The 12,363-nt window shown below is 46.4% G+C and overlaps 1 protein-coding gene across 1 annotated transcript; it reads left to right on the top strand.

The window, feature by feature from the left end:
• The first annotated feature begins 1,060 nt into the window (after positions 1-1,060).
• Positions 1,061-1,456, top strand: LOC122467379 (40S ribosomal protein S15a-like). Its single transcript, XM_043553855.1, has one exon. It carries the CDS (start codon positions 1,061-1,063, stop codon positions 1,454-1,456), a length of 396 nt encoding a protein of 131 aa, XP_043409790.1.
• The last annotated feature ends 10,907 nt before the right edge of the window (positions 1,457-12,363 follow it).

Genomic DNA, 12,363 nt, shown 5'->3' with positions numbered 1-12,363 from the left:
GGTTCTCTCAATGATCACTTGTCCAAAATGTAAATATTCATTTCAGTTCTTCTGACCTAAGTTCCAGCAGCTGCACTAAATTCCATGTTATTTTAGAGGATTGCAGGGTCAGCTTCAAGTACCAGTAATGGTAGACTCTGTGGGCACATGTGTGTATGCATGTGTACATGTGCATGTTTGTGCATGTGTACATATGTGTGTACATACAATCTTCTTCATTTTCAGTGTGTGCTAGAGTAGATGCCTAGCACACAGCAGCAACTAAATAGATGTTTATTAAATGGAAGTGTAAGTCAATGAATGGATGAATCTTTAACAACAGAGCTTCTGACATATGAGTCAACCTTTAATGCAGCCTCAATGGGGGATGCATGATTTTTAGCTTCGGTCATTCATGGTTAAGTTCTACCATGATGACCTTGGACAAGAAACCTCACTTTTCTGAGATCCAGATCCCTTATTCACAGAACAGGGCAGAACTATGTATCTACTCTGCAAGTTTGAAATTAAAAATAGTAATAATACATGAAAGGCATTTGGCCACAGATTTTTTGCTGCCAATAAATGGTATGCTTTATGGCTGTCCTTGTTTATAATTCTCTAACACACACCCTGAGGGTTTTTTAAACTCATGGAAACTTACTGTTAGCAAATAAAGTACTACAAAGTTTTAAAAACTCTAATCAGTAAAGGTAAAAATTTGGGGACGTAAAGATAAAAATGAAAGCAAGACACAGTCATTGGGCTAAGAGTTGGGTGGTTGGTGATTACGGAAATTACACAGGATGTGGAGATACACAGGGTTCCTCCAGGACTGAGATGGGGGCCTTAGAAGGGACCCCAGAAGACGATCATAAGAAAAAAATATGTATATAAAAAGAAACTCTAAATAACTCTAAAGATTAAAAAAAATCTTGGAAAGTGTTATGGACTAAATTGTGTCCCTCTAAAAATTCATATTTAGAAGTCCGAAGCCCCAGGATCTCAGAAGGTGATTGTGTTTAGAGTTGGGGTCTTTAAAGAGATGATTAAGCTCTTTCCGACATTTTTCCATGCCTCCATGATGGTACGCATGAACGTCCTGGCAGATGCTCTCAAGGGCAGCAACAATGCCAGTAAGAGAGGCAAACACCAGGTTCTTCTTAGGCTCTGCTCCAAAGTCATCCTCCGGTTTCTAACTGTGATGATGAAGCGTGTTTACATTGGTGAATTTGAAATGACTGATGATCACAGAGACGGGAAGACGGCTGTGACCCTGACGGGCAGGCTAAACACGCGTGGAGTGACCAGCCCCAGACGTGACGCACAACTCAAAGATCTAGAAAAATGGCAGGATGATCTGCTCCCGCCCTGTCAATTTGGTTTCAATGCACCAACAACCTTAGCTGGCATCGTGGACCATGAAGGAGCAAGGCGAAAACACACAGGAGGGAAAACCCCGGGATTCCTTTTCTAGGGAGGTAATACACACATGCAAATCAAGTGCCTCAGAGGGGAAAATAGGGAGAGGTAACTAAGGCAAAACAAGGCTGTTGGCGTGGGCCCCACTCCAGTATGACAGATGTCCTGTTAGGAAGAGGAGGGGAGGACGCGGTCATGCTCAGAGGGATGACCACGTGAGGACATGGGGACAGATGGTGTCTACACTGCCCACACCTGGATCCGGGACTTCCCACCCCGAGACTGTGAGTCAGTGAATCTCTGTTGTGTAAAAGCCCCAGCCTGTGGCGGCCTGAGCGGACGAAGATGAGGGTCTAAGAACTACCGTGTATCCCACACCCCCGAATGGACCCTTCCTGAACTAGATCTCAGCCGGTCACGTTAGAGTCTTCTCCTTCGTGCTTACACGTGTCTTGGCAGGTCGGCTTTCCATATTGCACTTGAAACTTGCCCGGGTACAGAAGAATATAGTCTGCAACTTGCCCGATTCTCTCCCCTGCTTTCATAATCCATGTGCTTGTGCTTCAGGGACAGGACATGAACAGCACATCCTCTCTCCATGTTACCGATTAAGATCACCATAGAGATTGCTGTAGCAGATGCTATGTTTATATTAAGTTTACGAAAATTCACCAGGGACACAGGCTCCATAAAATGCACAACACGACACAACCTGCTGATATCAGGATAACCATGCTATTTTGTATGTTGCAGAGGCTTCTTTGAAACAGAGAGGGTAGCAGTAGTCACTGACGAAACTTTCACTCGGTGCCACTGCGGGCCAGGTGACCACGGGTGGCAGAGGAGGAAAGAGGGCTGAGTGGGACTTACCGCAAGTAAGAAACGGAGGGAACAAGGAGACCCAGAGCCCAGTCCATTATATGGGGCACGCTGTATTTCAAAATGTGTGTCTCTTGCAGTTACTAAGAACTGTATGCCATGATATCGGATCGTTTGTGTTTACTGGTGGGGGAAACAGACACAACTAAACTTGCATTCTATTGGGCGTGTGGCCTCGGAAGCAGTACCATGGGATTCTCTCCATCCTCCCTCAGCCTTCCCTGGGCTCTTACACCCACTTTATCTTTTTCTGCCCTTTCCTCTGCCTTCACAGCATTTCCTTCGGTCCCCACAACCGCCCTGGCTTCCTTGTTACTTTTTCCTCATCTCCTTCATCCTTCCTCCTCTTCGGATTTCTGTTCTCCTTGCCTGGGTAGCTCAGTGGGTTGAGCGTCCACCCTTGATTTCAGCTCAGGTCACGATCTCACAGTTCATGTGATGGAGTCCGTGTTGGGCTCTGCCTTGACCGTGTGGAGCCTGCTTGGGATTCTCCCTCCTCTCTCTCTGCCCCTCCCCTGCTCGTGCTCACTCTCACTCTCTCTCTCAAAGTAAAGAAATATTGACAAATAATAATAAAGTAAGAATAAAAACGTTGTGGTGGTTTTTCCTGTGCAACTGCATTTTTAAAAAGAGATGAACGGGGCGCCTGGGTGGCGCAGTCGGTTAAGCGTCCGACTTCAGCCAGGTCACGATCTCGCGGTCCGGGAGTTCGAGCCCCGCGTCGGGCTCTGGGCTGATGGCTCGGAGCCTGGAGCCTGTTTCCCATTCTGTGTCTCCCTCTCTCTCTGCCCCTCCCCCGTTCATGCTCTGTCCCAAAAATAAATAAAAACCGTTGAAAAAAAATTTTTTTAAATAAATAAATAAAATAAAAAAAATAAATAAAAAGAGATGAACTCCGCACATGCACACGTAAAAGGAACAAAAACAAAATGGACAATGAAATGCTTTTATGAAAATTAACGGGGTGATCCCTCACCTGGTAATCCAAGAATGTGAGTTCTGCAGAAACATCCCCCAAATGACAGATCCTCTCAGTCGTAGGACCCGGGGAGACATAGAGAAAGAGTCCTGGATTTATAGTCTTTTAATATAACAATCCAACCCGGCTATGAAACTGGGCCCACTGTATGTATCACACTCAGATTATTCCAACATTTTTTTTCTATCCTTGATGGAGACGTAATGGGTTGGAACACTTAACTTCCTGTCTTGGTCCCACATGGCGCAAGGCCTCAGCGAGGAATTTCTCCAACTCACGCGGAAAGTCTGACAGTATCGTTTTCCCATCTTCAGAGAAAGCAAGGGGTTTGGTCTCACACTTGAGCAGAAGTATCACTGTAATTGTCTGAAGTACAGAGCTTGAAGAGAGTGTTACGCTCAGATATGGTCTGAGCAGGCTTCAAGCTGGGAGAGGAAGGGGGTGAGGTGGAGAGGAGTCCCAGTGAATTGTTCACAGCAAGCTAGATATCAGCAGGTGATGAGACAGGGAGACGGGTCTAGCTCCTGGTGGGGGGATGGTAGCAATTAGACGAGTTTTGGGGTCTCAGGCGGTAAAAATATTCATGACTTTGACTTCTTTTTCCAACTCTTATTACAAAGTATAAATTTATTCCATTTCTGAAGAAACTGTGAGGTGATTCACCAACTAATTATGCACTAACTTATTCATTTCCTTTAGGTTAAATGATATAAATTTTCCTCCTGAGATGCTTAACTGAGTCAAATTCACCAGAGTTTTTGAGGTGGGAGTTGGAAAGGGAGAGAGATGCTCTCTAATTACCTCGTATTGGAAAAGAGGTCACAGCTTGCATGTCCAACACTCACTAAGGGCCATTCTAGAGTTTTCTTCCCTTGGCAAATGAAACAGAAAGCCATGGTTAATTATGCTTTCCATTTGATATTGAATGCTTTTGGTTTAAAATTTCAAAGAAGCAAGTAAATTGGTGACAAGTCTCACTCACAGCGAGACTCTCTTCTCCAAGAAACATCTCCACGGCCGGTGTGGGGTGGCTGCGTGGGGCCAGAGGCTGGAAAGAAACAGCGGTTTGGAAACCATGAGGTAGAAGGTACAGAATCATGCGACAGTGACCAAGAGACCTAGAGACTGGTTTGTTCTTAAATATGGAGCCCATCAAGCCACTGACTGCATAAGAGCCCTCCCCCAGAAGCGTCAAGGGCACGTGGAATTGGAAATTGGAATTGGAAAGCTGGCAGATGAAACTATTTCCTTGGCCAACCAGAAACAGTGGAGCCTGTGCCACAAATGAAACATAGGAAAAACCACCCAAGATATGCATTGGTTCCCTCGTTGTGGTGACAAGGGAAGGTTTATAAAGCCGTCTACTCTGGGGTAAGGAAGAGCAGACAATGATGTCCCCATGTTGTCAGATCAAAGAGCGTCGTTCACCATGGCACCACCATTGTCTTCATTTACCAATAGGAAAAACTAGAAGTGACCTCGCCTTCCTGGCACACATTCATCCCAGGAAGTGACCAGTCACCAAGACCTGCTGGCTTTCCAAGCCCTCCCACCAAGGCACATCGGTTATTATCTTGCCTTCAAGACTGAAACACCCCCGGGAGCTGCAGCCCCAGGCAGGTGAGACGAAGGCAGATAAGGACTCTAATCCCTTAAGAGCTTTTCCAGTGAAGATCACTGGTTTCCCCAAAGGAGATACTGCATTTGCCTGATTTTTACATGTAAAAAAGTCCTCGATACAGTGTTTCAAGTTATTCTTCTATTAGTCAAAATGAAATTTAAGTCAAAATTGGTTTTATATGTGTTATTATGACAACTTTGTTACTACAGAAAACTGTTGACCTACAAAGATCAAATACATATAAGCCTTAAAGACGTGGTGAGAACAGGGGCGCCAGGGTGGGTCAGTCGGTTGAGTGTGCAGCTTCGGCTCAGGTCATGATCTCATGGTTTGTGGGTTCGAGCCCCGCGTCGGGCTCTGTGCTGAAAGCTGGGAGCCGGCAGCCTGCTTCGGATTCTGTGTCTCCCTCTCTCTGCCCCACCCCTGCTTGCGCTCTGTGTCTCTCTCAAAAATAAATAAACACTTAAACATTTAAAAAAAGAAAAAACATAACAAGAATAAAATTGGGTAAAAAATTGTTGTGAGCTGAGCGGCCAGCGCTGTGGGTACCATGGGCTGTGCACTCGGTGCTAAGTGCTCTGGAGTCTATGCTGCACTGAGGACTGTGTCCCGTGTCCTGTGAACCCCTCACTGTGTCCTATGCCCTTGCACTGTGCATCCCGGACTCTGTGAGTATGCGCACTCAGGTGTACTGGGGTCCTGTGTCCTGTGTCCTCTGCGCCGTGGACCGCACCCTGGATACTCTGTACCGTGTCCGTGCGTGGTGTAACTCACACGACCTGTAATTGCTAGTATTATACATCATTTCTTGACTGTGAGCTCTAACTGATAAAATTATTCACCTCAGCTTTCCCACTTTTTTGCAGAAAGAGGACAGCAGAATGTTAGTACAATGATTTCTGTGCACAGTTGACCCCTGAATCATGCAGGGATGAGGGACACTGGTCCCAGTGTGATCAAAAACCCACCTGTAACTTTGGACACCCCCAAAATTTAACTACTACTCGCCTACTATTGACCCAAAGCCGTACTGATAACCTCAACAGTTGACTAACACCTATTTCATATGCATATATACTGTGCATATATAAGGACACATATACCGTGTTCTTATCAGAAAGTAAGCACGAGAAAAGAATGTAATTTTAAAAATCATGAGGAAGAGAAAACACATTTATAGTATATACTGTCTTTACTGGGGAAAAATCTGTGTGTAAATGGACTAGCACAGTTCAAACCTTGTGGTTCTGGGTTCAGCTACAAGTAGTTCTCCATAAATTATTTCAGGCAAATACTTGGTAATTGTGCTTCTGTGTATGTAATCCTACACAACTAAAAAATTTTCAGTACATCATATGGCAAGAATTCATCGGTCAAAAGGTTTCGATTGCAGTTATAATCTAAGAAAACGGTATATATTTTGGATTCTATATTTCTATAAAATTCTTCAAAGGCATTTTACTTAAAGGGGATGGCTTTTCTTAAGCAGAAATTTTCTAACTTTGTCCATTTGTTCTTCCTTATCTTCAGCCTTACTCATCACCTCTAATTTTGAAAACGTTGATTTAACAAAGCAAACTCACATTCTACTAAAACATCACTAGGAAATAAATCACTGTGAAAAAAGATATTTTTAAGAGAACTTTACTCGCCTAATAAAAAGACAAAACAGAAGAAGGTTAAATCCCCTTCTTAGCGCCCCAAGGCCATGTCCACAGATGTCCATGGAACCAGTTTGAAGAGTTCTTCTCTAGAGGACTGAAGGCATTCTAAATTTTTTTTTCCTACGTTTTTTATTTATTTTTGGGACAGAGAGAGACAGAGCATGAACGGGGGAGGGTCAGAGAGACAGAGAGACACAGAATTGGAAACAGGCTCCAGGCTCTGAGCCATCAGCCCAGAGCCCGACGCAGGGCTCGAACTCACGGACCGCGAGATCGTGACGTGGCTGAAGTCGGACGCTTAACCGACTGTGCCACCCAGGCGCCCCAGGACTGAAGACATTCTAATAGGTAATCACTTTGTCAATAAACAGATGAAAAGCTGAAACACAGAAGAGCTGGTCCCAGCCCTCCGGCGCATGGAAAGAACAAATCTCCAGGAAGGACCATGTGCTCGTGAGGAAACAGAATCTGTCCTTCAGCCGCCCTTCCGGGAGCACGTACACTCAGCACAGCCAGGTAAAGGCTCTGAGGTCAAGTCTAGGTGCGGAAGCAGCTTTACCTGAGTCATTGCGGGAGAGAATCACGACCCTCAGGATCCGCAAGGCCCGATCAACCCAGGACCCTTCCAGGAGGAACACTGTGGCCTGGACAGGAAAGTGCCAGGTAACATCTGGAATGCACCTGCAAACCCTCCTCCCACCCTTCCAACAACAACTCATGCCATGTGTTTGGGTAAATGTGAACCAGGGAAAGGAAGATATTCAGGTCCGGGATCAAGTGGCACTGGCACCTCCAAGGAAGCCCGTGGCCACTTGAAATGCCCTGTGGCCCACCGGTCACGTGGGGCCTTAGCTCCTCAGGGATGCCGTCCGTCTCACGGGGAACTGGGCACCACGCCCTCATCTCGCAGTATCCTCCAGGCCTGGGCGTATGGACGGACCAGAGACTGACGACAGTTGGCAGAAGTTAGGGTGACACTTGGCTGTTATGCTGGGGAGGGCCCAGGTAGAAGTCAGAGGGGGACTCCCTTTCCCTAAGAAACTTGTAAACGGGGAGCTGCGGAGATGAGAGCCGCCACAGACCTTCTATAGGAAGACACTGTCGTTCCTGGTGATTTACGGCACGTCTGATTGGCCTCTGAAGAAGACCCGTGTATCTCTGAGGAAACCAGCGCATTGCACAATTATTGACATCGACTGCTGCCACGTGTCTAGACACTTGACCCTTTCCCAAGGCAATTTAATACTTCGCCCGGCACATACCACGAAGCTGCTGATTCAGCGAGTGCATTTCTCCACTCATCTGGTGAGACAGAAAGACAGGGGCCGGGGGGCAGAGATGAGCTTAAAGCCACCCGCACACTTTTCTTTCACTCGCCAGGACAGCGATGTTCTATACTGGACATAACCTAATTATATCATGGTCTCTAAATGCTTGTTGTAATTTGTCATACGATTGTAGTGCAACTGACAAAATAATTAATTGGTGACCCCCAAAACTTTCGCACCATTAAAGTCCCAACGCACCAATATGGCAGAAATTGCAAACATGCACGAGACCCACAGCTTCCAGGTTACGTACTACAAAGAAAAACATCTAGGCAACACTTTGCTTCCACCAAATTTGAAAAATACATCTGCGGTGGTGCAGAAATGATGGATTCGTGTTGGGTAATGATCTCTGTGGGTTTCAGTCATTTCTGTTGAATATCTATTTCTCCAAGAAAGAGGAAGTAGATGATTTGGGACACAAGATCAGTCTTCCAAGACAGGTGCTAATTAATCCAGCAAAACCACAACCGGTATACTGAAAATCGATAAAGGCTCCCGGACAAGCAGAGACTTGGGGTGAGATTTGTTCAGTATTTCTTCATTACATTGAATGGACTCTCCACTATCTGATCCATAACCGATAATGAACCGTAGTGCTTATTTATAAAGCCCCAGTGTGAGACTTCAGACCTCCGGTGAGGTTTTTGGAAGACTTTGAAATGTCCTGTTTGTTTGTAGATCATGAAATATCACACCAGTCGGCACATTTACGTGTGAATGTGGAATATTTCTCTGCTAAATGTCAGATTTTAAAAAATCCCAAATAACAGACACCTGGGGGGCTCAGTGGGTTAAGCGTCTGGCTCTTGGTTTTGGCTCAGGTCACCATCTCATGGTTCTTGGGATCAAACCCCACATGGGGCCCTGCTCTGACAGCTCGGAGCCTGTTTGGGATTCTCTCTCAACCTCTCTCTCTTTGCCTTCCCTCCTCTCAAAAATAAGTAAATAAATAAATTTCTTTTAATGATCCGACATAATAACAATTTCCTGATAGAGCTAAAGCTAGTTGTTATTTTGGATAATACCGTTGATTCTTTCAGCCAATAGAACACCTACAATTTTTCAGGCATGAAATATTGAGTCCTCAATAGATGAATAATCTATGCTTCCTTAATTGTGGACTACTTAGAAGGAAAAGCAAGTGATGTCAAATGTGCTACAAAAGTATTTTTGAGGAAAGACACGTGAAAGGGGGGTTGGGAGCAAGCAGCAGACACAGGGACGACCAAAGAGACTTGGAGCAGGAGGCCAGCACGTCTATGGTTCAGAGCGTCAAGCAGAGCTTGTGTGAGCCCACCACCCAGAGTAAGAACCAGGAGTCATCAGTACAATGACATCTACCTTGGCCCTACCTTGTCGCCCACACATGTCCCCCGGGAAAGTACTCCTGTTCCCAGGAGCTCTCCAAATGGTGACTCAAACACCCGGGCTTGGTCTGCCATGTGGCTTTTTCATTTTTCATCTGTGGTTCCTAACATCATGATAATGGGGTTGTCTTCATGTCAGCCAATCAAATGGAGAAAAGAGACGGGTTATCGAACAGGACCTTTTTGACGAGCCAGGCTTGCGATATGGCACAAATCTCTCACGCTCGCAGCCCCTTAGCCAATTCTGTAGATGGCGTGACCGAGGTGATGGGGGTGAACGGTCACTCCCCCATATAACCCCGTGTTCTCAGAGGGGAGCAGGGGTCTTCCGTGAGCACTTAACCTCCTCTGCCCCGAATCTCCATCTCTTTCCAGGGGGTGTTTCATTTGTTTCGCTAATATTTTCTTTCAGAGTTTTTTCAAGGTTGGTGGATGGGCCAGGAATTTTGTTCCGATTTCCCAGTGAAAGACGAAAGAACTACAGCAGCTTTTTACCACAGTGGCTCCACCAACTTTTAAAAAGAAGGATAAAACAAAAGAGGGGCCCAACCATCCGATTTCAAATCTCGTCAGATGGCTGCTGCGGTCAGGGCTGCGGACTTGGCGAAGGAAGAGACACACGCATCAGGCAGACCGAGTGCAGGGCTCGGAAGTACACTCACACAAGTGCACCAAACTAACTGATTTTCCACCACCCGGCAAAGGCAATTCAACAGGCGAAAGACGGCATTTTCAGCCCATGATGCTAGAACACTAGGGTATCCATGGAATACGTATGCATATATTGACCGAACTCTACACCTTATACAAAAATTAATTCAGAATGTATCAAAGATTCAAATGTAAAATGCCCCACTGTGAAACTTTTAGGAAAAAAAAAAAAACCCTTCAGTATCTAAGGTTAGGCCAAAAAAGTTTCTGGACCTCACACCAAAAGCCGGATCCGTAAAAGGAAAATGTGACACACCGAACTTCGTCACAAGTAGAAGTGTTTTTCTCTACGAGAGCCCCAGCTAGGAGATGAAAAGACATGACAGAGTGGGAGGAAGTGCTGGTAAACCGCATGTCTGACAAGAAGCAGGGACAGAATACGGAGAGGACACGCAAACTTCAGCAGCAGGAGGGACGGGTACCGTTGACGCCTGGGTGTTTCAGGACCCACTCGCGGGCTTCCCACCGCACTTGGCAAAACACGCGCTTGCATTAGGACAGAAGAGCCGTGGCACTTGGAGACAGAAATCATCAGCCTCGTCCCAGGCTGTGGTTTAAGAAATCCACTTTAGGTCACGTCTGGGCATCTTATACTCTGCCTATCAAACCTCAATGAAATATTGAAGGAGAAACTGACTTCATTATTCTACTCCGGAAAATCTATTCAAACTCGCCCGGCCCGCCACACACACGCACACTGTTATGGAAATCAATAATTCAGAGGGGGGTCTCTACAGACCCCCTGCGCATGCGCGGTTCAAGTCCCAAGACGGTGGCCGCTCTGCACAGGGGGCAAGAAGGCTCCTGATTAGATCAAAGATGGCATTTCTTTGGCGAGAGGCACACGACACAGCGTGTCTTTAGTCACATAATATTCTTTCAGAGATTTTAGTTTGAGGGACGCGTGAAAGTAAATTTCTCACGGGGAACTTTAATTCAAATCGTAATCCTCCAACTGTATCGCATTTCAGGCTGAAATGGGGAAAGTACACCGAGGAATGGGTGACCCTTCCTACGGAGAAGCAGGTGTCCGTGCAGGGTGAACAAGAGGTGCTCGGCCAGCCCTCTGCTCCCACGCAGACGGATACGCGGCACCAAAGAGCAGCCACAGCGGGAATCTTGGTCCCCACCAAGTTTTAAAACGCACATTCATCACCGGGAGAAGAAAACAGCACCGTGCTACTATTGGCCTGGAGGATGTGACTTGTCTCCAGTCGACGGTTTGCAATTACACCCTTCCCGGTGTTCATTCGTTTTCAGAAACTGCATCATAGCTACACTGACAGCTCGGGCTTCGGGACAGGTGCACGTTTCCATCTAGACACGGAAGCCACCGCCGCCCCCACCCCCTTGCTCGTTCAGTAGGGCACAACCACCCGATCAGCAGACCATGCCAATGCATCCAACCCGACTGCGTCTTGTCCCTTCCAGTCTCCTGGACCCTACGTGGTATGGTCTCTACACCAATGAGCCCACGAATGTGCTGCTGGAATGCGACCGCCACGTTCACACACCCACCTGGGAGACGGTAGAGCCCTCAGGAATCCTCTTTGTCACAGACCGCCTCACACGGCAGAGGAACAGGCTTGTCCCCTGTTTCCTCCTCCTGGGATCAGAGCCTTCCGAGGACAGCAGGGCTGCGTGAAACAAAAGATAAATGTGGGCGCATGCAATTACAACGTGGGGTGATAAGTGCCTTCTGAACAGAAGCTCCCAGAAACATTTGAGATGCTGAGTAATCACTGTTGAAATAATTGCATCGAAGATACACACTCCACTTCTAGTCATGCAAACTGAAGTCAAGATAATAAGGAATAGTATACATAAGCAAAGAATTATATTTCCATCCAAACTTTCCTCATAATCCTGAGGAGGGTTTTTTTCATAGACAACGGCCTTCAACCTTCATGTTCTCATTAAATCAGTATTGGAATATTTTTTTAATGTTTTTATTTTTTTAACGTTTATTTATTTTTGAGACGGAGAGAGACAGAGCATGAATAGGGGAGGGTCAGAGTGAGAGGGAGACACAGAATCCAAAGCAGGCTCCAGGCTCTGAGCCATCAGCCCAGAGCCCGACGCGGGGCTCGAACTCACAGACCATGAGATCATGAACTGAGCCGAAGTCGGACGCCTAACCGACTGAGCCACCCAGGTGCCCCAGTATTGGAATATTTAAATGTACAATTGAATTTATTTATTTTTTATTGTTTTTAATGTTTATTTTCGAGAGACAGAGACAAAGCATGAATGGAAGAAAGGCAGAGAGAGGGAGACACAGAATCCAAAGCAGGCTCCAGGTTCTGAGCCATCAGCACAGAGCCCAACGCAGGGCTCAAAGCCACGAACCGTGAGATCGTGACCTGAGCCGAAGTCGGTCGCTCAACCGACCGAGCCACCCAGGCACCTG

Source organism: Prionailurus bengalensis, chromosome B1, assembly GCF_016509475.1.
Source record: "Prionailurus bengalensis isolate Pbe53 chromosome B1, Fcat_Pben_1.1_paternal_pri, whole genome shotgun sequence".
In the NCBI taxonomy this organism is placed as follows: Eukaryota; Metazoa; Chordata; class Mammalia; order Carnivora; family Felidae; genus Prionailurus; species Prionailurus bengalensis.
This window is presented reverse-complemented; position numbering and strand designations above follow the sequence as displayed.